This window comes from Dysidea avara, chromosome 2 (genome assembly GCF_963678975.1).
Source record: "Dysidea avara chromosome 2, odDysAvar1.4, whole genome shotgun sequence".
NCBI lineage: Eukaryota > Metazoa > Porifera > Demospongiae > Dictyoceratida > Dysideidae > Dysidea > Dysidea avara.
The window spans coordinates 16,047,838-16,073,691 of NC_089273.1; the positions used below are offsets into that span (position 1 = coordinate 16,047,838).

The 25,854-nt window shown below is 35.6% G+C and overlaps 3 protein-coding genes and 1 long non-coding RNA gene across 6 annotated transcripts; 1 reads left to right on the forward strand and 3 right to left on the reverse strand.

Annotated features, from left to right (window-relative positions):
• Nucleotides 1-7,853: 7,853 nt before the first annotated feature.
• Nucleotides 7,854-9,877, forward strand: LOC136246700 (uncharacterized). Of its 3 annotated transcripts, none has more exons than XR_010696759.1 (4): nt 7,854-8,505; nt 9,024-9,145; nt 9,192-9,635; nt 9,682-9,877. It is a non-coding gene; the product is annotated as an uncharacterized lncRNA (long non-coding RNA). The 3 variants fall into 3 exon arrangements; XR_010696758.1 differs by having other exon boundaries at nt 7,854-8,350; nt 8,418-8,505; nt 9,024-9,635; XR_010696757.1 differs by having other exon boundaries at nt 9,024-9,635.
• Nucleotides 9,878-12,047: 2,170 nt separating this feature from the next.
• LOC136246701 (uncharacterized) lies at nt 12,048-14,978 on the reverse strand. The gene is made up of 4 exons (XM_066038251.1): nt 13,669-14,978; nt 12,940-13,098; nt 12,318-12,417; nt 12,048-12,268 (listed from the first exon to the last, which is right to left on the reverse strand). Exons 1-4 carry the CDS (start codon nt 14,876-14,878, stop codon nt 12,184-12,186), a joined length of 1,554 nt encoding a protein of 517 aa, XP_065894323.1. The 5' UTR covers nt 14,879-14,978; the 3' UTR covers nt 12,048-12,183.
• On the reverse strand, nt 14,896-17,344 carry LOC136247854 (uncharacterized). Its single transcript, XM_066039675.1, has 4 exons — nt 17,328-17,344; nt 17,075-17,277; nt 16,726-17,025; nt 14,896-15,728 (listed from the first exon to the last, which is right to left on the reverse strand). Exons 1-4 carry the CDS (start codon nt 17,342-17,344, stop codon nt 14,896-14,898), a joined length of 1,353 nt encoding a protein of 450 aa, XP_065895747.1.
• On the reverse strand, nt 17,184-25,645 carry LOC136247855 (uncharacterized). The gene is made up of 32 exons (XM_066039676.1): nt 25,515-25,645; nt 25,059-25,163; nt 23,640-23,768; nt 23,506-23,585; nt 23,303-23,391; nt 23,166-23,243; nt 22,050-22,131; nt 21,789-22,004; nt 21,684-21,740; nt 21,572-21,640; nt 21,457-21,525; nt 21,362-21,412; nt 21,217-21,312; nt 21,120-21,170; nt 21,012-21,071; nt 20,902-20,958; nt 20,782-20,850; nt 20,675-20,731; nt 20,546-20,620; nt 20,251-20,313; nt 20,155-20,187; nt 19,896-20,100; nt 19,147-19,307; nt 19,055-19,096; nt 18,944-19,003; nt 18,820-18,885; nt 17,889-17,971; nt 17,762-17,840; nt 17,549-17,599; nt 17,448-17,498; nt 17,328-17,385; nt 17,184-17,277 (listed from the first exon to the last, which is right to left on the reverse strand). The coding sequence occupies exons 1-31, from the start codon at nt 25,636-25,638 to the stop codon at nt 17,353-17,355; spliced, it is 2,541 nt and encodes an 846-aa protein (XP_065895748.1). The 5' UTR covers nt 25,639-25,645; the 3' UTR covers nt 17,184-17,277; nt 17,328-17,352.
• Nucleotides 25,646-25,854: the final 209 nt, after the last annotated feature.

A 25,854-nucleotide genomic window follows, 5' to 3' on the forward strand; every position in this document is an offset into this window, starting at 1 on the left:
TAATTTTATTGTAGTGTCAAATTATGGAGAGATCAATTAAACTACACAACACCACCTACAGTAGCTATTATAAAAGTGTCTAATAGCTAAAAATGACCAGTTATACAATGCCATTTATATATTCATGTCACTCCCTCTTAACATCAGGTTCCATATCCTGGAACACTGGAGTAAGGTGCAAGGTAACAATACACATAATACACACCAGCATCGTAGTCACCAACCCAACAGTCAATCTCCAGCACACTGGGATATTTTGCATGGCAAATTCTACAACAGATTGGTGATAACAAGAATAGTGCATGGTAAATTAGTCCTGATGTCAAACAATGCTTGCCAATGATTGGATTATTAGACAGGAGAAGGCCATCTTGTACTTGACACAAGCCTTCTTCAAGCATTATGATACTGTTATTGAAAATATCACACTTATTCTATTTTCTCTAAAATTAATAGTTCTGTAGTTGGTAAGCAAGATTGGGTGTTACTTCATTAAGACTGAATTTTGGAAAATCACCTATATGGGTGCACATGAGATAATTAGAATTTTCATGTTTAGTGTGTTGCTAATAAGAGCAGAGAACAGGTAATTTAAAGCATTGAGAATGGCTTAAAACCGTTAACAAGTAGATTTGCATTATAAAGTTTGTGATTTGATCATTAAATATTTTAGGTGTCAAATGCACCCATATGGGTCATTTATGCAAATTTGTTAGGAGTCCAAATTGTGGTTTAGAAAATATATCTCACCAATCCTTGATTTGATTAATAAGTAGTCCATTAGCCCAGTGGGTACCATTGTGACTGTAAAGGAAGGTAAATCAGAGCCATGGAGACCTCTCTTCCCCAGTAAGTTTTTTTTTGTATATAAACTCACAGCTGGAATTACCTTCAGTGAAGGCCTTGGCTGAGTCTAAAGAGGAGTCATATACAGTATGTATGGAGTCCCAATAGGGATTGGTCATCAGGAAGTGCTCTATGATATATTATTTTTAAGGATCCAATCTATCTGTGTTTTTTTGGGGGGAATCTGATTGAGCCAGGAAGGAAACAAAGGCCAGACTACTTATATTAGAGTCAACACTAACAAAGTCTCAAAGAGCATGACAGGGACATAGTTGTGTAGGCCTACATCACATAATATACCAACATAATAAAAGCATAATAGGCTGGAGTGCTATGCTAGGAATAATTATATTGAACCATTGATCTATCAATTTATGGAGCTTAAATACATGGAAATATGGAAATATATCAACACTCCCTAATAGAGCAGTCAGTGGAAGTGCAAACTGTAATAGAGCACTCAAATGTATTGAACATGACTCCTTAGATTGGTAGTCCTAATAGAACAGTCACATTCTCATCATAGATCATTCTGTTAATGAGTTCTAGGGACCAGTCACTAATTAAATGTTCCAAGATGATTATTTGTAAGAAACGTTGATAGCAAATCTAGAAGCATAATGCATGCATAATGGAAACACTGAACAGCATTATAGGTGAAAATTTTGAGAAATTCATGAAAGCAAAATTTTGAACACAGGCCTAGGGGAAGACCAGTAGCTATATCTGCTCAAGACTTTTCTGAGGGAAGCTGCATTAGTGATGTAAGGTCTGAAGGATTCTGCCTACAAACTGTAAGACTAGCTATAGCTTAGAATGTTCACTACTTGCAGCTGGCTTCACTAATTTCATCCATCTGTCTCCAATGGTAGTATAGACTGGTTGATTAAATTTGTAGTTATCTGTATTCCTTTAGGACCAAGTATGAGCTTGTACTTGTTGTATGGCTGTCATTAAATGCTAGCTATAGTCCATGCAATAATAGTGTGGTTACATGAATGTACAGTCTCTAACTAGCTCATTGCTTTAATGCTCTGTATACTTGTATGAGTATCAAGGGCATCAGAGTAGGTGTGACCAGTGAGGCCAGAGCCTCACCACTTTTTGGGCTAAAAAAATTAATTTGACGAATCCAAAACTAAAAGTAGTTAGCATGCAATACTTGGCATACAACAATAGACAGAAACAACACTTCATCTAACCTGTTTCTCTTTCAAAACAGCTTCATGTCAACCTGCGACTCTAAAATTATACTAGCTTTGGCTTTGTTTTCTCTTAATTTGTAGCTGCTTTGAAAACATTCCGTACTGTTTATTAATAGACTCAAATGATAAAATATTAACTATTTATTACGGATGTGCTTTTTGGTCAGTCTCCAGTTTTATCATTGAGCATCTGTCAGGTAGCTAGCTAACTAGCACCTTGCACACAGTACTACAGCCCAAAGAGTACTACTACAGCCCATCTCTAAATGTCAAATTTATTTTCCTGGGGCCGCTGGGGGCATGCGTCCATACTTAACCTTACCACTTTCACTTTTACTCTGATGCCCCTGATGGGTAATGAGATGGTTGAGGATGCTAAAGTTCAATAAGAAGCTATTCTTGGATAAAATGCTGACCCTCCACTACTAAAGTGGGTGTCAACTTCTGTGGTGCAAACATCTCTGGAATACAGACAGGAAACTTGTCTACTTGCATCATGAGTAGATTCTACCCACCACTTAGCTGGTACTGTTACTTAGCCTGAATGCAGATGTGTTCTAAAATTTAAGATTAGATAATGGGCAGTCAGCTCAGCTGGTTTGCCCAAGGGGTGAAAAACCCCAAAAGGTAGCTACAATCACATGCATACATTCTATTTAGCTAGTAGTGTGCTATAAGACCTTTTTTGTGTACTTTTGGATAAAAGCATGAAACTTTCCACATAGTTTGTATGTATCATAAAGGTTATTGTTTGTTAGGGAGCCACCTCAGATTTGACCTTAGGTGACCTTTACACCCAATTTAAGGCCTTAAAAATGGTCAGTTTTTCATCTATCTCACCTATAAATGGTTCAAAATTCACAAACTTCACATCAAATTAATGGTCTTGCTCTGAAGAGTACACTAACATTTAAAAAAAGTCCATATCTTTTACTATTGCAAAGTTATAGCCATTTATAAGAGCAAAAAGTAGCACACACATCATGCGGTATGGTACTTATACATAGTGCAGATTTGTATTTACAGCATAATAATAATAATAATTATTATTAGATACTGAGTTAGATATGTGATATCATTAACAATTGTAAAGTGGACCCTGTCATATAGTGACCACTTGTGTTAAGAGACCACATTTCTATAAAAGTTAACTTCCAAGACATAGAATGTACATTGTACAGTAAAACATACTGCATACTTGTCTACATAAGATAGAACACTTGGCTAAAATGGTGCTAATGGCTATGGAATATAAAATAATCAGTAGCTACACTAATGCATGCAGTATGTGTTTAGTTGTCACCCTGTAACAATGCCCCTTTCTGTATATGTGTATCCTTAAGCTGTATACACAGTATACCAAACAATATGTTGGTGTGTTGTGATTGGTAGTACAAGGAACTAGCATTAAGCAGTGCTTACTAACCTGGATATTAAAGGAATTGGTAGTATATTTACAATAACAGTATATTATATATAAACACCACTAGCCACAGCATTATAATATCTGCACATATTGATCACCTCTATTGACATTACACAGTAAACTGTACAAATAAGAATTAAGAAAACTACTAAGTTACTACATTCCAGACAATGTATTTTAAAATGTACAGCATAAATAGTTACACTACTTTAATTTTGGACAAATGTTTTGATTTTAAAACCTGCACCATGACCAGTACCTATATGGTATGTATGAGCAATAAATCAATTTTACTTAGTTTAGTTGCTTGTGTAGAATTTTCCTATTATATATATCAGTTACCATATCACCCATTATTTTGCTCAAAAACCTGTGTGGGGATGTTGGATCATCAAGCAATATCAAACAGACAGAGTCTTATTTCATTGGTGCAGCAAATGGTGTCAGATTACAGAGATATTCTGGATTAGATATGGGTGTTGAATTAGAGAGGTTTCACAGTAATAGCTTTAACAAATATAATAAGAACAATGCTTATATAGTATGATATGCACTAATATACTGAGTTGCTATTGTATAGGGTGCATGGTTTCAAATATTCTTCAGTGATAGATATTAAACATTAGTGATGCATACCATTGACGGTGGAGACAGGGGAGCCAGGGGCTATGCCCCCAGCCCCCCACTGTTATGGGATAATATTTGCAAGAAAAGATCAAGATACTTTACTGATAGAACAGTCAGGATCTAGGTACTCTAATAGAGCAGTTCACAGTATTCAGAGAAGAAAGCTACTTAGCTACGTATGAAGATATAGTTGGTAGAGGGCAACTATATTGTCATCAGGTAATTACCCTTTTTTTTGGTCTTCACTTACAGCTGGCCTGGCCTGGCCCCCTCATTCTTTGGCCCCCTGTGTGATACTATATATTTGAGAGTTCATATAAATCTAAACAGGCCACAGCAGAAATTTCTGCAAACTTTAGTCTACAAAACACAAGCAATTGTCTTCACTATGGCGATTCAATAAAAGTAGAATCCAGAAAGCTTAGTTGAAATGTGTGAATTCATACAAACACATGCAGCTAAACTTTAGTGGATCAAGAGTTTGCAAAACTTACACAAATTGTACCTCGTACATAAACTCGCCATTCAGAATAATGACCTGCATGGGCATGTAACCCATGGCAGTCAATTGATCTATCACTAAGTATCATGCCTATTTAACATGTCAACTTGTTATACAGAATAAGTACACTTTATGTAACAACTTTAAACAGGGTGTGGGATCAGGTGTCCAACAGACCTTCAGTACTTGTGCCTTAATAAATATACAAATGTCCATTTGGTTCCGCCTGGGGTATCTATACTTTGAGATAATAAGTCACTCTCTAGACTTCCTATGGATACATATACATATATACATACATGCATGAAAGTGAACATCCTGGCTGCATGGCAGATTCCTGTAAGTGTTTGAGCTTTAATCGGATGGCTGCAGGTTTGAGGCTGCCTATAGGTCATTCCAGTCATGGATTTTTCTCCTTTCTCCACTTTTTCAAACGCAACAAATTTCAACAGGCTGTAGGACCAGGTGTCCTACAGACCTTCAGCACTTTTGCTTTAAAGCCTTAATTAAAAAAATTAAAAAGTAAACATTCTTTCTATACATATTTCAAAACTGCATGTGGGAGGGAGACAATAGTGGCATATTTTACCACAAAAATCATTGTAACTTTAGTGCAGAATAAGCTATAGACTTTCTGTAAAAACCAACTTATTTTTTAGGGCAAATGCTTCAATTTACCACCCAAGGAAGTTTGTGGATTTTGGATTATGCAAACATGAAATATAGAAACAAAACTGACAATTTTTGAACATTAAATTGCTTGTAAAGGTTACCAAAGGTCAAATCTGAGGTGGTTCCCTATCAAAAAATAATCTTTGTCATACACACAAACTTGTTGGCAAGTTTCATACTTTTATTCAAAAGTGTACAAAAGGTCTTTTTTAAAGACTTACAACCCTATAGCTAATTAAACTATATAATAGTATAATAATTAATTAATTAAGTAAATTCGTCTATGCCTCTTAATTCACTCACATTAATTGATAAATTGTTCCAATCTTTAATTGTTGTAGGATAGAAACTGTACTTATAAGTGTTAAGGGTGACTTGTGGCAGGATAAAGTGATTCAGGTGGTGTTGCTTTGTCACGGTGTTCTACTGGATTAACCCTGAGTAGTGTTGTCCAACAACCCAATACTCCATATTTCCTTTTTACCAATGTTATGGCTAAAATTACTTGTACAACTGCTTGTGAGGAGAAGCTACCGTATATCCTAAATATTTTGAGGGGCAAATATTTCGAGGTTGAGCAATGTTGTTAAAAATAATTTTTTTTGTGGATTTGCAAACTCTCCCAAAATGTATTAGCAGGGGTGGATCTAGGATTTATAAAAGGGGGGACTAACTCAAGGTACTAATCTCTTGGGTGGAGGTGTGCAAAGCACACCTCCCAGCATGCGAAGCGTACTGGAACTAGGGGCAGGAAATTTGTAAAAAATAGATGCTAAAATACTGCAATTTGGAGACATTTCCACATAAAATGCATATTTCTGCCTGTAGATATTTGCCTTTTGATATATATCAGTGGCTCTCTGTAGCATTTGCTAATAGGAAGGTTTGGGTAGGTTCAGACAACCAAGTACATGACGCACCCTCTCACAATTGCATGCATGATGGAATAATAATGTTGAAACTGGAAAATTTTGAAATTTTAATGATACGAGATTGAATCTGAGAGCATTATCAATGGAAATTGTGTACATGAATTAAGTATACCAGTACCGGTAATAGCTACACAAGTAGATGAACGAGCCTTTTAAACAGACCAATGTACTTCATTGTAGGCGCAGGCAGATTTGGAATAATTCCATAAGTTTTATGCTTACACTGAATGTTCTATTAGAGTAGTTAGGTGGCTGTTCTATTAGAGTAGCTATCTCGATCTTGTACACCTCCATTGCTGATCCGAGGTCCTGCTTGTTGCATAACCTTTTAGCATAAATCCACTAATAATGCCTTGGAAAGATGTTTATAAGGTGGGTTTATGAGTATTTGTATTATTAGTTTATGCTAAGACAAAATTTCATAATAATCCTCAGCATATTGATCAAGTCAGTAAAGCGTAAAAGTGAGGGTGGGGGGACTCGGAACCTCCCCTGATTAGACTAGCTATATGGAGGCACAAAGAGCTAAAATTTTCGCAGATAAGCCCCAAAACCGCGAAATCTGCGAAAACCCCCCTCCCCCCTCGAAATATTTAGGCTATACCGGTAGATCTAATTAAACGAGCCTAAATTAATTTTGTTTTGTAAAAGACTACTATATGCATATTACTTCTGAGGTCACTGGCGTACTCTGGCGACGACTATACAAGCGACTAATAACAGGAATGTAGCATTTGAACTTTGACCTCTCACGTAACTTAATTCTGTAATTCTAGATATCACGCTTGATTTCAAAGATAGTTTATTGCTCTGATCACCCTGTGTAGACTAATGACTCTCAGGAGACATCCATTAATGACGATCGAGATTGATAAAAAAACTGATCATTTCTGCAGCTAAGTTATCGATCTCTTCCAACTGTCAAGTCACCAAACGGTCTTTGCATTTTTGTTTCAGTTCTGGCGGCTGGGGCCCGGCGGAGAGGAACACTCAGAAAACCCATCTATTGAATACTGCTCTTCTATCTGGGATCCACATCAACAATCACTCATTCACAAGTTAGAGATGATACAACATCGTGCTGCACGTTTCGTGTTAAATAGACCTTGGAGAAGGAATCATAGGGACAGCATAACTGAAATGTTAGTGGAATTAAAATGGCCAACACTGGAAGATCGTAGGAAACAGGCACGTCTGATGCTGTTGTTTAAGTTTGTAAACAAATTAATTTATGTTCCAAATCAGTATCTGCCAGTGTTATCTCCTGCAACAAGTACCAGGGCAAACCATCCCTTGAAGCTATTACAGTTGTATGCCAGAACAAATCGATATAGCTAGTAACTCTTTCTTACCAAGATCAATACCAGACTGGAACAATTTAGATATGGAAGATCTTGACAATATAGACTTACTTACTTTCAAGAACCGTTTGCAAAACGCATAGACACTAAAATTTTGTTTTTGTACATTAGCGATTTACCCAATGGGTTTTGCTAATCAATAATAATAATAAATAAATAAAAAAAACTGTATGCTATAAAACGTATTGTTAGTTAACTGGGAGTATCCATGTACATGGCCGTGCTAATGAAACACTGTTAGTTAAATGCTGGTAGCTGAGAAGTCTATTATTATTATTATTAATTAGCAAAGCCCACCAGGGGCAACACGCTAATGTGCATTACAAATCACAAATTGTTTAGCTTATCTATAATGTTCTTAAAAGTGTCAAGGTTAATTGTGTTAATGTTGTCAATTTTCAAGTTATTCCAATCAATAATTGTTCTTGGCAGAAAAGAATACTTATATAAATCAATTCTGGATTGCAGCTGTGCAAATTTGAGGGGATTATTGGCACGAGTATATGATACAGGGGTTGGCTGGGGTAAACAATGGTTTGGTAGCACCAGTAAGTTTCTTACAATCTTGAATAATAATATAAGTCTAGCATTCCTTCTCCTACTTTTTAAACTTGGCCATTGAAGGTAATTAAGCATATCTGTAATACTGTGTTGTTGACTGGATCTGTGCCATGGTTTATTAAGAACAAATCTTGCAGCTCGGTGTTGGATCATTTCTAATTTGCTAACTGTTGTTTGGTGATAAGGATCCCAGATGGCTGAGCAGTATTCAATAGAAGGTAACAATAATTGTTTGTATAAGTGTTCTTTGATTTGTATTGGGGCATTATATAAATTCCTTTTCAGAAATCCAAGAAGACGGTTTGCCTTTCCACAAATATAGTTAACATGAGGTTCCCATGATAGTGTATGATGGAGGCGGATACCAAGATAGGTGTGCTCTGATACAATATTCAATGGAATATTAGACATTTTATATGTAAAAGTGCTTTTACTGTGGTGGGTTGTAAATTGTAAAATATTGCATTTGGGACACTGCTTGAAGGTTCTTAGTTTACTAATTTGTTAAGCTGCTTTACTGTAGTTGTGCCCAGTTATACTGATAGTAAAATGTCAGTAACTTTAAGTATATGGAACATAATTGTTTTACTAAGTTTTAAACTCTCAGTAAACATCAGTGAATGCAGGTTTACTGAAAAGCTACTAAAATTCCAAACAATTAACTGTTCCATATACTGGGGATATACCACTCTAGTAAACTAAGAAACTTCAAGCAGTGGGAATGTTAAATTCCATCAGCCAGTTGCTAGCCCATTGTGTTAAGGAATCTAAGTCATTTTGCAGTATTCTGTGATCGTTGGGCGTAGCTATAGTTTTAAAGAGTAGAATGTCGTCAGCAAATAATCTAATTTCACTCTTGATGTTTGTTACAATATCGTTAATGTAAATTAGGAACAACACAGGACCAAGTACGGAACCTTGTGGAACACCGGATGTAACTTGACATGTAGAAGATCTAGAGCCTTCTACTACAACCTGTTGGGTACGACCATGAAGGAAGGACTCTAGCCACTGTAAGACAGTTCCTCTTATACCATAGTAATTTAATTTGTAGAGAAGTCTAGAATGAGCTACTCTGTCGAACGCTTTAGAAAAGTCTAATATAGCAGTATCAACTTGCAGGTTCCTGTCAATATCTTTTGCAATGTCATTAACAGTAATGAGTAGTTGAGTCTCACAGGAATATTTTAATCTAAATCCAAACTGGTTGTCTGAAAGAATATTGTGGTCCTCCAAATGCTTCATAATTTGACTCACAATGATATGCTCCATTGTTTTACAAACTACTGAGGTGAGTGAGATAGGACGGTAGTTGCCTGGGTGAGCTTTGGAACCTTTTTAAATATTGGGGTGACATAGGCATGCTTCCATTGTAATGGGACTTCACCAGATTCTAGTGATTGTTTGAAAATATGAGTTAGAATGGGAGATAATTCGGCAGCTGTGGCCTTCAGTACATACGGATGCAAGGAGTCAGGTCCTGGGGATTTGGATGTGTCACAGGTACTTAACAAGTTGTAGACTCCTTGTTCGGTAATCTCAAATGTAGGTAAAGATGGAAATAAGGATGGACCTTTGTCAGGAATGTTACTATTATCTTCGGATGTAAAGACAGACTGAAAGTGTTGATTGAGGGTGTCTGCTTTTTCCACAGGATTGGTTATGATATGACCATTTATAGGATTTATTAATGTACTAATACCATTGTTTTCTTGTTTTCGTGACTTGATGTAGTGCCATAAAGACTTTTTGTTACTGTCTGGTGATGAAGTTAGGTTTGTCAGGTAAGATTTGTGTTGGTACTTTAGTTTATGATCTATCTCTTTTTGTAATGATTTATATTCATTCCAGTCAGAACAAAATTAATTCTTAATCCCAGGAGGTGTACATGCATGCCTCCTCAGTCACTTTCCTAGACCGCAAGAAGCTGTCTGTGGATCACCCAGCCCCCTGCATATGGCGTGTATGGGAGGTTTTTACTGCATTTGACAGTAAATTTCTCAGTAATGCTACACAGCCTATGTAAAATGGATAGTGTACATGGAGTATTCCTCTTTTTACTTACACCTAGTCTGGTGGCGCCCGCAAATTTGTCTTCTATTGGATGCTCTTTGAAAGAACAAGTTTAAAGATGGAGGCTTATAGTTGAAATTGATGTAATTGTATGTGATGCTGCCTATTCCATGTGGTCGCCATTGGTTGTGTTAACAGTCATTTGTTAACCTATTTAGAGTACTTTGTATGGTTGTTAGACATGCCATTATTGTGACATCATTGTATAATTGCACTCCGATCCTTAGTTAAAAATCTGTAATGCTAAGAGTGATCAGACTGTTCCTTTTTTTTTGCAAAGAGATTGGCGCTGCCATACTATCCCCTACCCAAAGGCATACTATACAAAAATTAATGTTGATATCAGTGTTGGTTTTCCTCACATTACTTCATCTAATTTTTCATTAGGTTGGTATACTGATAGATTATTTGCAGCCTTACTTGTCTACATAACTATCCCTCAAAGCAATCATTTAGATGCTTAGACTTCAGCTGCTGCTCAGTCAATGTTACTTTCCATCTACTTAATATTATACTAAATTTAACACTGATAAATTATTAACCCTCGTGGTGCCAAGGGTTACAGTGTGCAGAGCTGGTAAATTTGTCTGTTACCACTTTAACTGCTGTACCCTGTTTATAGGTTAAAAACTAGATGCCATTATGCTTCTCTTGGTGAGTTTAACAAATGAAATGTGTGGATTATTCTTCAAATGCTTTATTCAAAAGTCACAGCACATTTGCTTGCCTTCAAGATTTCTAATAAGATTTCAAGATTTTCAATAAGACCTCAAATTTTGTCAACAATTTAGGTATAGTTGTTGTATATATTTACGTATCATGGGATGAGTAGAGGTGTCATGTAAGAATGACAAAATACATGCCAAACAAATTGTAGCTAGCTTTGTCCCCACCTTGTATAGGCTTGTTGCAGATCCCTCCAGTCTGCCTCTCTCAACTTGTGCAACATTGTTGGTTTCAAAGTTTGCTCCCATGTACACAACAATTGACACTGAATGCATGCCCAAGAACTGGTGAAAAGTTAGTTATCACCCAATGATAATTAAGTTATCAGCATGACATTTTCATCTTCTGGATATAAATGCTCTTATTTCTTGGTAACACTCCCTATATTGATATTAGCACCATATTGTCAGTGATACATGCATGCATACATGTATTACAGTTCTTTCTGTTGTGTTTTTCCAGTACTCACCTATAATCAAGTTCCTTATCTAATAAACACTGTGTACATGCTCGTAACAATTGGTATAGCACTTCAGTACATGCATGCATAGTATATTTACGCAACTATATTTCTCGTAGAGTTTTGCACAATAGTACATGCATTATGAACTGTTTCTGTACATGGTGCTAAGACCAACATTTTTAAAGAGCGTATAGGTGAATATACCCCCACCCCTAGCATACTCTCTGTACTCTATAGATGATCCCTAAGTAGACTGTGGATGTCAGGCTATGTTAACGCGTTGTTCTCCATGTGAGGGCTGTGTAATGGGCAGGACATAGTTGAAAATGGTTATACTTTGCTCATTAGTAATTAAAATAGCTATGGGGACACATTTTGTTGTAACCTCACCATATTTTTCTTTGATGTGGTATAGCTAGTATAAGTTCAATGATAGTATTTAGCTTTGTTACAAAATTGTTAACAAGTGTAAGGAAAAACAGGAACATTACAAACTATTAGAGACCATTACAATATGAAGTGTTTAAAAGGGCCTGAAACAATGCTAATTTAACTTTTTAATTGCTAATTAGCTATATAGACTAAGAGTAAATTTGGAATAAGGAGATGACTCCCTGCATGGTTTAAGTATTTCTTATTGTAATAATCCCTGTACTACCTTGTAAGCAATTTAACCTGCACTACCTTGTAAAATTCCTAATTATTCTTTATGCTTATAAATATAATTTTATATACATTTCACTAGTAAAATTGGACATATCATATTTCTAGGTATACAGTATGGTTAAATTAATCTACCGGCTTTTTAAATACATCGCACACACTACAGAACCATTCACTATCAGGAGGTTGCTCTTTCACACCTACACATTCCCTGCATAGCAAAGTTATTATTCATGTAGCTACATGTGTGGAAAACTTACCAATGAAACCAACAGAGACATTTGTCACACATAATCATGTTTTTAAGGAGAGTGGCAGTGCCACAAAAATTGCACCTCCATTCTTTATATTTATCATCAACTGCAAAGAGTTTAATAGGATGTATTTACATGCAAAACAATGACGACATAAAAATAGACATGTATATACCAACTAGTAGAATATTCATGATACAGCAAGACAATATTTAAAATGTAGTATGTATGTAATAGTTATACCATGGCTGCGAGGGATTTTGTTGATATATACACCCAAAGCACAAGGGCCACAGGCTGAGGGTGAAGGGGAAATATGCATCCACAGATTGCCCAAACGATTAGTCTACTGATCATTTGTCATTTAGTAACTGTCAAAGTAACTGTCAACTAATTAACACTTAGCAACTAGACTGAGCCCAGCCTAACCTGTAAAGCCAAACCCACAATTAAACATTCTGTGTTGCTTAATATAATGAGTCAAAGCATATCGTATCTTTGAACTGGTTGGGTATCAAAGCCATGAGCAAACTGCATGCATTCCCATGATATTTCCTGGGGAATATGCGACAGAGTGGCACCTTTGAAAGCCCACACTAAAGTGGTGTACGTATATATAAATACATACCTCTTCTTTTAACTTCACTCCATGTATCATCTGTAAATAAATTTTCAAACTTGTGTATATCAAGATTAACAGCTTCATCATCAATTTCTTTTAGATCACCAATCTCAACTTTACGTCCCTTAATGACGGACTTGCAGAAATACTTCAAAACGTCTTCACCTAGTACATCAATATAATTGTGTTAATTAATAAGCAGCTAAACGAATTCTCTTGCTATTATACTGTAAATTAACTTCAAAAGAATATGAAGCACATTGCTGCATGGATGAAATTAATACATTTTATGTTCATTGATATTGCCAAAAAGTAAATACAATTGTGAAATGAAAATAGCATTCACAACTTTTTCAGTGCATGATTGACTTGTAAAACTATCATGATACTTGGAAACATTTGCATAGCCAGACCCCTGTGTTCCCTTTTTGAATGATGATCGGCAGAAAAAGGATAACCAAATGGCTGTTGGAGTTACACCAGACCCTTTTTCTTCAAACCAATGATCACTCGAAAAAAGATTAAAAGCAGTCTGGCCACGTGAGAGTCATAGCTCACTATTATGTGATTAAGGTATTACACTGTCATAAGTTATTTATGTATAAGCTTTATTTTCTATAATATTACTGCAAATTTTAATCACTTCAGCATACAAAAATACAGTTTGCAAAATTTCACTGTGGATGTTAGTTAAGTGTATACATATATACACGATGCCAAGCAAAAATTGTTTACCTGATAGTTCATCAGTAGATGTACTTGTGCTATATAAGGTCTGTGAATTGAGCTTGCTGCAAATGGTTTCTTTGTCTGATTGAGATGGCTTTACGAGTCTCAGTGATGGTTGTTTGCGTCGCTTTTTTGTTGATAAAAATGGTCTTTGTAGAATTATATTTTTGTTTAAAGGTTCATTACAAACTGGATTAAGTTGTTGCTGCTCGGACGTGTTCACTTTAACAGCATTATTAGCTGTTTTTATCAGAGAATCTATTATTGACAAAGCTGGTAAACTGTCGCAATTTTTAATTTGATTAAAAAGTGATGAAAGCTTCTCAATTAAAGTGCTCTTCATTGTAGACACTGGTGTAGTACTATCTTCTTTGTGCAATAATGTCTCTAGTAAGGGTTCGTATTCAGATAAGTCAGTACAATCCATTGGAACTTCCTCTGAATGATGGTTACTTGATGCCACTAGGTGGATATGCTTACAGATAGTATGATGAATCAGCGCATCACTACAATTACATGAATACATGTGCACACACACATTGCATTCTTGACACCTCAAGGCACATTTAGAATCACATTCATGTGCATCCCTTTCTACAGTATACCACTGATTACTATCTGTCGAGGATTGTACTGACCACGTATTATCATTAACAATGCTAATTAGTAATGGAGATAGCTTTTGGCTTGCCAAATGACGTTTGTGAATCACTGTTAACCTACTACTGATTTTTCCCTTCTCTAGTTTTATTAGTCTTTCAAAAGCTTTGTCCCTTTCTAGCTTAACAAGCATATGAATACATTTGTCTACTCGCTTGTTACATTTCCCTTTCATATATACATGTTTCAGAAGTCTATGAAATGCTTCAACATACATATTTGTATTAAGCTGTGCACCTTTTCTGTAGCATGCTGCCCACTGAGACTTTCTTGCTACATAGTACGTCGTGAAATAATCAGAAAAGCTTAATGTCTTGGTTGATGACTTCAATTGTGCTTGAGTTTGTTTAAGCAACTCTTCAAATTTTTTATTATCAGTTTCCTCAAGTAACACACGTAAATTATGGTAAATAGTCTGTGAAAGTTTCTGATCTTTTATTGATAATAAATGTCCTCTCCATGCACGGTCTACATGCCATGTACATAAAAATTTGTGGGGAGTCCCACCAAATGCACTTATCCAGGCATTATAAAACTGCTCAGCATCATCTGTCATTATATACTGTGGAGCAATCACTCCAGATCTTTCTTTGACAGATTGAAGAAATGCGTAAGCAATACAGTATCAGTTCTGTTTGAAAGACACCATGCTACAGGGTAACCCTCACCTAATTCGTCAACTACTATGACAGTTGTTAATGAAAAGTCATATGCATTGGTGCCATGGGTGGAGTCAATGCAAACCACTTTGTCATTTCCAAAAGTCATTAGCATATATGCTTGAAATGGCGTCTGCAATGCTAAAACAAAATCATCTTTACACAAAGTACTATCCTTCACACCCTGTGCTTTGTACAACAGCACAGGGTTATTGTCTGATTGTCTCATTTCTTCAACCCAAAGTCCTACACTAGTTGCATCGTCTTTATGTCTTTCATTTCCTCTCAGTCCAAATGCCTTCTCTACATTTCTGATGTCCTTCTTTGTAATAATATGTATTCTCTCATACTTTCCATGCAATCCATCCCGAATTTGGTCAAAAATATGTTGATGTGATATGCCCTGCATTAATTTTGAAGCAATGTGTTCTCTATGACTTTTTTGTAATCTAAGACGCCCTAAACGTAACTCATGGTCATAATGAGTTTTACATATATGAGCCTGAACAAACTCCTTTCCATCACTCATTGTCATCTTATAGACAACAATAGCTGCAGTACAGTAGGTATTCAGCTTTGTTGTTCCTTTGGATTTTGTGTGACGCTTGCCTTGGCTGTTCTTTGTGTAATACCCACTTCTGTTACAATAATAATAAGTTGTGCTGTTGTCTGCTCCTTTGTCACCTGTAGCCTTAACAAATGATGTACAACTTGAATTCTCATATTTTTCTTTCCAAGCAGTGAAATCTGCAAGCACCATTATAACAGATGTCATTAAACATACAATATTAGTATCCATACTGACTTATGGTTGAATGCATGGACAGGGATACTAGAGGAGTTTCTGAGATTTAAAAAAGCTTTACAGTTATACCTGTATTCTTCCTATTACATGTATGTATACATGTACACACATACTAGTAGTGGTGTCATGATATGAAAATTTATAATCATGACATCGTGGAAATTATACGGTAGTCATGATGTACTGTATTAAATGAATTGAATATACAGTGGAGCCTCTCTTAACAAACTCCCTGAATTAAGGACACAATAGAAAAAAACCTCCATAATAAGGACAAAATTTTTGTCCCAACAGGTCTGGTTAATACATTGTTTACCTCTGGAAGAGGAAAGCCTCTGTATTACAGCAAAAAGTGACCAAAAATTCTGGGTCCCACAATGTCCGTAAGAGAGGTTCCACTGTATGTCAAGCTTTCACAGGGCAAGTTTAGTCACTTTTCACTAAATGACTTGTGTTTTTATATCATCACGATAATTATAGCTTATTCTCTATCACAATTATTATGAACATTTCTATCACAATTTTTGCAATATAAAATATATCGTAGCATCACTACTAAGTGCTGTCTTCAATAACTAATGCATCTTGTAATGCATGCTGAAATGTATCATTTTATGTTTGACAATAGAGCAAGATGCACTCAACAGACCAATACCTGCATGCATGCTTCTAACATATGTAAGCAGTGCCTTGATAAAGTTTATACAATTTTCATCAAATATATATACATACCATGATCATTTAAAACTTCGAACGCACCACCAGGTACATATTTAGGCATATAGCCCTCAAACCACAGTGACCACAACCACAGTATATAGCCCTCAAACCATTGTAAGTAGTTATTGGTACTCAAATAGATTTACCTAAAGCATATAAGTATTGGTTTGTGCATAGAGCACGTTTGTGCACATCCTGCCTTGCCAACAAGTTAAATACCTTCAAAGGTATCAAAATCTTTAGTTTCTTCATCCATGTGTTTGTTGTGGATACACTGCAAATGTTCTCTCAAGTCTTGCAAAGTTCTACACGAAAATAAACAATGCTTTTCTCTGCAGAAAATGCTGCCAGATGATAATCCTGGATGTACTTTCCTGTGTCTGTAAAGACTGCTACTGTGAGCAAAATGTTTGCCACATATGTGGCACATAAATGAATCTGTGCATTTAGATGTTATATCAATCAGTATATCACCATTTTGTGTAGGTGTTAGTGACTGTACACTGGAATTCAAATCGCCTACAAATAGGTTCATGCATGAGTACAATAATTGCACTTCCTAATTTACCGGGTGAAATATCACATTCATATTTATTTTCTAAGCTCTTTTCTTCAAGACTAATCTTATGCTTTTCAACATTCACAACTGGTGTAGTAGTAGTTGTAGTAGCAGCAGCAGCAGCAGCAGTAGTAGTAGTAGTACTAGTAGTAGTAGTAGTACTAGTAATAGTAGTAGTTGATATGGCACTCCCCACATCATCATCTTGCGACCTTCAATTAAGGAAACTTGATAAATGTACAGAACAGTCCAACATACATACATGAACTTTCCATTCATCAAGTCATTCAAATCTTGTAACGAACTTGACAAATACCTTCCTGTGTATACATATTAATAGAACAGTATTCATTACAGATAACAGATCAATGCAAAAAAATACCTGCATAAACTTCATTTGTCCAGGGGACTGAGATATTATACTAACTGCTGCCTGTGAAGAAGCACTTTTGTTTATTATTATGTGGTTAATACACAAGTAACCTTTAGTGCAAAAATTCCACAGTCTGTTGCATTCTGTTGCCGTGGAAACTCCTGCCAATGCAATTGTTGTACGTATAATTATGTTGCTATGCATTTATGATACAGTTAAAATAAGGCTGCTTTATACAGGGTAAAACTTCTATATAGTTAATGTAGTCACTTAAATTTAGGTTGCTATATTCTCATCAAGCATATAATATACACACAACTGACATAATGAAGCTGTATCCTCCAATCCTTCCAACCGATTGTTAATCTTTTTTCCAATGCACATTTCGCCTCCATAAAACTCCTAATAATCATTGTACTACTGCAATGATCCATTGATCTTGTCACTTACATCATTCTACATATTGGTTTGTAACCACTAGCACAATCCACAGAGTCACTGTAATGGAATGTCTTCTTCAAAAAATCTACCACCTATGTATATAGAAACAAATATTTTGTAGAAAATAAACCACATAGTAGTAGAAAACTTTGGTAGTATAAAACATCGGCTAATTGGTCTTTTGAAACATTTTTCTACCAAAGTGTATTTCCAGGAGCCATTATCTACAAGCAATATGTAGTGATACCTGATAAAGTGTGGCGGTTTTTTCTTCTTCGACAATTGGTCATGGATTAAAGTTTCATGTTACCGTCAAAGTTTTCTACTATACAGTAATACTAAGTACAGTATAATCCATGAACCCTCAAAATGGATAGTAATAAGGATTGTTACTTGTTACTATCATGTGGCCTGCATATCCAATGGTATAATGGGAAATGCAAGAAGGCTAAAGCACAGGAGTCACATTCATGTTTGCCACACTGCGCAGAAAAGACGTCGCTTAAAGCCAGTCTTGAGTAGTTTGAGTAATGCTGGGGGACAAAACCCATTAGGATGGTAGTGTAGCTATCCAGTAGTAGTGTTGGTTTGAGTTTGCCTGATGTGCAATTTGCTGGTCACATATATTGCTACTACCCTGTATCGATAAAGTGTAAAGGGATATATACTCTGCAATATGAACAGCTTGATTATCAACTTACTTGTCTTTGAATGTGAAACCAGGACACTTATTGATAATGTACACCCATGTACACCTTAGCATGATCCCAACCCCCCAAAGTGTTAGAATAAATGAACACTACCTACATATGTACACACTTATGTACTGATGCACATTATGTCATATTAAAACTAGATTCTCAGTATAGAGTGTATAAAATACAAGTTCTGTCAGACCTTCAGTGCTGGTAGTCATAAAGCACTATTGCTTTGTACTCACCAGCATGGCCCAATGATTGTGTAAATGTATGGGAGCTATCCAATAATCAAAAGCAAAGAGTTTGTCCTAAAATGTACACAACAGATGTGTATAGCTAACACATATCACAGATGTGTATACATACCTGCTTCCAACAGATAGATGGAAAATTTGCTACGACTTGACTATTCATTGGGTACACATTCTAAATAAACTTTAGCATAAAACTACTTCAACATACAATTGGGTCAAATACCTTAAAGCTCTGTGCAATAAGAATTGTATATGCATTGATAACCTAACATGTATAATACATAATTAATGTAATTTAGTACAGTAATAGCATACGTGATCATTTAGCCAAGAAGATACACCTGAGCTGCATGGGTTTAGACACTGCAAATGTGTTCTGTTCAATATGAATGATTTCTTCTTATTCATCTTGGACTCTTGGAAAACCACCTCAGTGCATTTCTCATCCAAGTGTATGTGAAACTTATCAGCAAATTCTAAACAATCAAAAGACAATGCAATCATGTATGAATATACAGGGTAGATCACACAGTGTAGTCCTGCAACAATTGTAACAACAACTAGGCACCTCTTGGCAGTATTGGTTTTAATCAACCCAAACACATCTCAAAGTCCTTAATTTTTCTTTTAATTCGATGGATGGATGGATTTTCTACTGGTAGGCTTACTAACAACCTACGTAACTTACTGACTGAGTATATAGTACCTCAGTAAGGCATTGATTTGCTGTAGTGTGTTAATGGCTTTATTTTTTGTCTATCATACAAACTTTTTGCATATGCCACTAACAGGGGAGCTAACAGTCAAGCTAAGTTACAATGTGTAGGGCCACGTAGTCACATAACAGCTATTTTTTAATTGCAATTAGCTTAATTATTGTGGTGTGCACTTGGATCAAATTTGTGAGACAGTAATTTCTATGTACTTTTCATGTTCTTGCTAGCGAGCTAATGTGCAATACAAACAAAAAGCCAGTTGAACCCTACATACCATTATCACTACAGCGAAATCGAAAGACTTGACTAACTATCCATGCTATGTGTACTTATCAAGTAAGCACACACCTTTGTTTATTGTTGTAGTACTTCCACCATCAACTGCAGAACCATTCTCTTCTGGGCCATAAATGGTCCGAATACAATGCTTGATGTCCTTAGCTGAAGTAACGAATTTGTCTTCACTATGTGACAGAACTGCTTCTAGCAGTATAAAACTAAGCTTCAGTAGCTCAGTGTTATAATCTGTTGTAATACTGCAGTACCTTGAGGGCTAGAGTTTTTATACAATAAAGCAGTTACTACAGTCATGCATCATAAAAATTACCAATACTTTTTCTTCCCCAGGTGTAAGTTCCTGCTGTAAAAAAATTATTTGTATATAATGTTATAATATGTGATATAATTTGAAAGATAAACTTACATTTTCTGAAACTGAATGGGTAATATCATTAATTATCTCTACTCCCTCACTCCTTACATGCACCTACGTACATATGTGGTTAAAGTAATTACATTACAAACCTACTTGTATACACTACGTATGTATACCATTAATTGTGTTACTAACAGATGTGATATCACAGCCTGAGAAATACTATGTACCTGTATTGTGCTAGGAACATCCTAACTGTTAAATGTAGTCTGTTGCCCAATTTGGTACTCAACAAACTTCATTAATGAATGTGTACATCATTCACATTTTATTAGATACAAACCTTTGCTGTGCTGCTAGCATCTGTTACAGTAGTGTTGAATTTCAACTGTTGCTTGGCTGCTTGGCTAATATTAAGCTTCAGTGTTATCAATGAATTAAATAATCATTCACGTTAATTGTATATACGTACCTGTGGAGCAATAGTGGCATCCTTACTATTAGTTTTGTCTCCAATTCCAACTTGGCTCTTGCATTAAAATTTATAAAATAAGTTAGTGTAGGTACAAGTATAGAAACCTGGGTTGTGTTGTTAGTAGTCTTAGTGCTAAGCTTAGGTTGTTGTTTTATTGCTTGATCAACCACAAACTATAGTGTTATCAATGAACCATGCACCTCCTTCACCTACTATTGTTTTACCTGTGAAGTATCAGTAGTGCCCTTTTTGTTAGGTTTTCCACCTTGACCAACTTGGCTCTTATTTTGTATGCATGTGTGTATAAATCCACTATTGTAAGAGATATATAAACCTTAGTTGTGCTGCTAGGATCAAAAGTGTTGAGCTTCTTGGTTACTTGGCCAACCACAAACTGTGTATAGTGTCAAGAATAAACTCTAGTGTTTATATTTAATTATACCTGTGGAGCACTAGCATTGTGTTTAGCTAAATCTCCTTGGTTAACTCGTTTCTACAACCATGCCATGAATGATAAAGTATTTCCTTCAAACACAAACCCATGCTGTGCTGTTAGTCTTCTTTGTGTTGCTGTTAGTCTTCTTTGTGTTTAACTTCAGCTGTTGCTTTGCCTTGGTTGCTTGTCTAACTGCAAACTATATTATACGGTAGTGTAAGTTTTAGTTCATAGTTTACTACATATACCGGAGCATTATTGGCATCAATACCCTTGCTATTACATGTGTCGTCATAAACCTATTATTGCCAATAAAGTAGATGTATTATAAAATTACACAAACCCATGCTTTGTTGCTAGCATCTTTAGTGCTGATTTTCAGCTGTTGCTTGGTTGCTTCGCCAACGACAGTCTATTGCATTGTCAATTAATTAACTTTGGCATTACATTTTATGTACCTGTGGAGCAAAAGCACAATCCTTGCTGTTTGATTTCTTTCCGTGGCCAACTTGGTTCTTGTTCACCAGCTGTAAAGTGGTACTCAATGGATGAGTATAATGTGTACAGAACCTCTGTATTAATAGCATCTGGTTGAGATCCTTGGCTACCACATATGTTCGCATTCTCCTGCATTAACCATACATCATATTCTTCTAAAACTAATATATGAAATACCTGTGTCAGTGTTAGTGCAGAATTGTCCTTTTTTTGATAAAACAAAATGTAGCCCTGTTGTTTAAGGACATCTGCTTCGGAAACGTATCGTACATTAGAATCATCAAATATTGACCATCCTGCAAACGTATCCACACAAGTGACATAGTGTCCAGAAGCAGCTTCTGTCCCAATGTGTGACACAACAGCTTTTAGATCATAACTGTGTTCTGTTTCCTGCAAAATAGGTTTAAACGTGGTTTCACCATGTGCACATCAAACCTGATTGTAAATAATGCATAAGGAACTAACAATTGGCATAGATGTGCATATTTTCTTGACTTTACTTCGCCTACTTTCAAATCTAATGCATAAACACAGCAGATAAGGTGTGTGCAGAATAATTATATGATATATAGATAGATAGATATAGATAGATAGATAGATAGATAGATAGATAGATAGGTATAGATAGATAGATAGATAGATAGATATAGATAGATAGATAGATAAGATAGATAGATAGATAAGATAGATAGATAGATAGGTAGATAGATAGATATAGATAGATAGATAGATAGATAGATAGATATAGATAGATAGATAGATAGATAGATAGATAGATATAGATAGATAGATAGATAGACAGACTATAAAGTAAGAACATTTTAAAAGTATATATATATATATATATTTTTATTTATTACTGTGTAGGACTCCATCAAGGAGTATAACACACAGATACAAAAACAAAATCAAAGTAAATTCAGATGATTTAACAAAATGTCCTTAAAACAGTTTATAGATGGCTGATTGACCACATCTTCTGGCAAAGTGTTCCATAATTTAATAGTGGATGGTAAAAAGGAAAATAAGTACGAGTTGATATATGTATGTATGTAGGTGTTTATGGTATTTAGGTAACATGACTTACTAGTTTTGTAGTCTTGCTAAAATATGTCCAAAGGGGCATAATAAGATTATTGATGAATGGCGTAGGGGAGCGAAATAGTGTCAAGATCTGTGTGGTTACACACATCGGCATACATACAGGGCAGGGGTCCTGCCACGGAGTCTCCAAAGGAAATTTTGTATTATAGACTCTGTTTCTGATGCATTCAGTGTATGCTTAAGTTAAATTAGGTAGGCTTAACACCTACCTAATTTATTATACATTAGAGTATCCTATAGGGAACAATCATTCACTAAATCCAGATGCACATGCAGTAAAGCAACTAGCTATAGTAAGCAAGAAAGTGTACAGTTCATTTTCAGACTTAATAATAGATACTGTCATTTATTGTCCCAATTGTGATTATAAAAAAAAGTGTTGAAAGATGCTAACCCATGCACTTGGATGAATGGAGTAAATAGTAAGCGTAATATATAAATACCTACCGTTTAATATGAACAATCAGAATATCAGGCAGTGTTTTAGCACAATAGTGGATGTCAGCTATGCAAGACGTTTTACATCTGTGTAATTAAATCACTGTATTATATACAACACCAAAAATGTAAACATGTATATGTACCTTGAACAGTTGTATTTGTTGGGTCCATCCAGTTGTTCAGTTTTATCCAGCTCTTCTACGATGACTTTTGGTAAAGTTGAATTGAAAACCTGAAATTAAAGGTTTAAAGCCGAACTAAATAATGAAGCAACACATGTGCAAGCACAAACATCACATAACATCTAATACTTAGGCTAGGCCACACAATTATCAAATATGTGTACCTGATGTGAATAAACTGGTACATCGAGATGATTATATTTTGATACTGCTTGTGATGATATTTGACATTTGCTACATGTTACTAATAAAGCAAAAACAGTAGAGCAAAACGATGCAGTAATTAAGCTATGCTTACCTTCTCTGAACATTTCAAACTGAATAAGTTTTTCAATGCCTGCTGCAAATGCTGACTTTGAATTCAATATCCCCAATAGCATTTCATGAGCATCATATTGCATTCCATATCGCCAATTATGGATAATGTCTAGATCATTATATTAGTATTGTATAAGTTGTTTATAATAAAACTGCAATATAGCAACAAATTAAAGTTGGGTTAGCAAACACGTAGCTACTAACAAGAGGCCCAGTGCTCGGAACAGTTTACAGATATTAAAAGTAAGTTCCTTTGTAATAAGCTCTATTTCTTGCTAAAGTGCTCAAGATTAAGTACAATTTTAACTTTGTAGCTACTAGATAGGTTAATTGTGGCAATGGATGTTTGTACATATAAAGCAGCAATTTCCAGAGCTACAATTCGCCTTTGTCACCTGTTGGTGGAGTTACGTACTAGGGCTAAAAAATGGCAAGGATTACTCCTGAAATAGAATGATAGAACCTGAAGTTGATTCTTTACTGTACACTAATACTGCTGGGACTGATTACCAGAATGACTGATAAACACAGACTGTTTCTTGAGATTTGTTTAATACATCACTATACCACTATGTAAAGGATTAATCATCATTTTTATTGTATGATATAGCAGGTGTAGTGTGTTTTTACATTAACAGTTTCATATTTCATATAATAAATAAACAAATAAATATTTAGTTATCAGTAAACAGTGCCATTTGCGGTTGATATTATGGCTCATGAACTACGTATATAGTTTGAGTGGCTCTACCACAGGACGATAAGCTATAGTTATCACTGGTGATAACTAACTTATTGCACAGTCCAGTAGTACCATTCTGTCTTGCTTTACGGTAGTTAACATGCAGTGCAGCACTTGCACTTTGATACTGGGATTTATACATACTACTATATCCTCAGTGCTGTAGTCTAAGAGCTATAATTAGATAGTCCAAATACATGGAAATGTGATTGTGCTAACTGTGAAAAAACAGCTGGGGCACATTGCTATACACCATTACACAACAGGTCATGTCTCAGTACTGGAATAAAATACAGTGTATTTTATAACTTTAACCCATGGCTAATAGGCCATAGTATCAAGAGTATAATATTAAGAGGTGATGGCATTAAGTTATGCATAATGACCGACAGTTTGGACAAGTGGGGAAATTTTGTGTACCCACATACCCTGTTTCTGCAGGCTCAGTTATAATTTAGGTTGCATGCGCACCACCTTAAATTTTACTTAAAATCAAAACTAGAGTAGTTAGATACATTTCACCTATAATGCTATTATTATAGCAACTACTTTACTGTATATTATAGCTAAACTGAACAGAATACACTGCAGTCATGCAGGTGTTGCGAATAGCAGCAGCAGTATAAAATACATCATAGATCAGTATTATATAGTTACTTGGAAGGTAGTTGACGATAGCTGTAGGATACACTGGCCTTGAGATAAACTCATCACTTCTCTCTACTTGACTGCACAACTTTCTCAATTCACTAGCCACAATACCTAAATAATTTATAATTTAGCACTGTTAGCTATATAGCTGGCAGTATGTTATAGCTATGTATTGACATCTACAATCATGCATGGTTGCATAGTATTAAACTCCTGACTGAACAGAACCTCAACATATTGTGGGTGTTCAATAGCTTCTTTCAATAGCTTGATGCGGAAAAAAGCAAGTGCACTAGCCGACTAAACTAAATTGGACAGCATTCACTCTGATTGCTAGGTGTGGCTACAAATTGTGTAAGTTCTTGTAGCAAGGAATGCACACAAATTCGCTAGCTACAGTAGCTGCATAACAAAATAACTGACTAGGATACTCATTAGTAGCGTTGGCGTGCAATTACTTACAATTTCGATCGGTGCCGGCGCTGTGTGTCCAGAAATGAAGAAACTTCGGAATCCTAATCAAGCATTGCAACACAGAAATCAGAAAGCAGATGTTTCCCCGGTTTTCAAAGCCAAACAAACCCATCGTGGTTTTCGCATCCACGTGTAAAAACCACAATTATTACGAATAACTGCTGCATAAGTCACGTGAGAGGTCAAAGTTCGAATGCTACATTCCTGTTATTAGTCGCTTGTACGATTACATACTTTGAGTCTTCAGTGGAGATTTCCGATTGATTGAACATAACAGGTACATGAGTGTGTTACTGTATGGACGCCATAGGATGTAACTAAGCCTATG

What these genes read in the sequence shown, in the direction of transcription:
- LOC136246701 (XM_066038251.1), bottom strand. Translation starts at nt 14,878, where the DNA reads ATGACAGATGATGCTGAGCAGTTTTATAATGCCTGGATAAGTGCATTT. An exon ending in ATCTACTGATGAACTATCAG is followed by an intron (nt 13,099 to 13,668) that starts GTAAACAATTTT and finishes TTGATGTACTAG; the next exon opens with GTGAAGACGTTTTGAAGTAT. An exon ending in GAGTGAAGTTAAAAGAAGAG is followed by an intron (nt 12,418 to 12,939) that starts GTATGTATTTAT and finishes AACTCTTTGCAG; the next exon opens with TTGATGATAAATATAAAGAA.
- LOC136247855 (XM_066039676.1), bottom strand. Translation starts at nt 25,638, where the DNA reads ATGGGTTTGTTTGGCTTTGAAAACCGGGGAAACATCTGCTTTCTGATT. An exon ending in CCCATTCAGTTTCAGAAAAT is followed by an intron (nt 20,188 to 20,250) that starts GTAAGTTTATCT and finishes ATTTTTTTACAG; the next exon opens with CAGGAACTTACACCTGGGGA. An exon ending in CTTCTTGGCTAAATGATCAC is followed by an intron (nt 19,097 to 19,146) that starts GTATGCTATTAC and finishes TATACATGTTAG; the next exon opens with GTTATCAATGCATATACAAT.
- LOC136247854 (XM_066039675.1), bottom strand. An exon ending in TGAATGTGATATTTCACCCG is followed by an intron (nt 17,026 to 17,074) that starts GTAAATTAGGAA and finishes ACCTATTTGTAG; the next exon opens with GCGATTTGAATTCCAGTGTA. An exon ending in AGATTTTGATACCTTTGAAG is followed by an intron (nt 15,729 to 16,725) that starts GTATTTAACTTG and finishes TGGTGCTTGCAG; the next exon opens with ATTTCACTGCTTGGAAAGAA.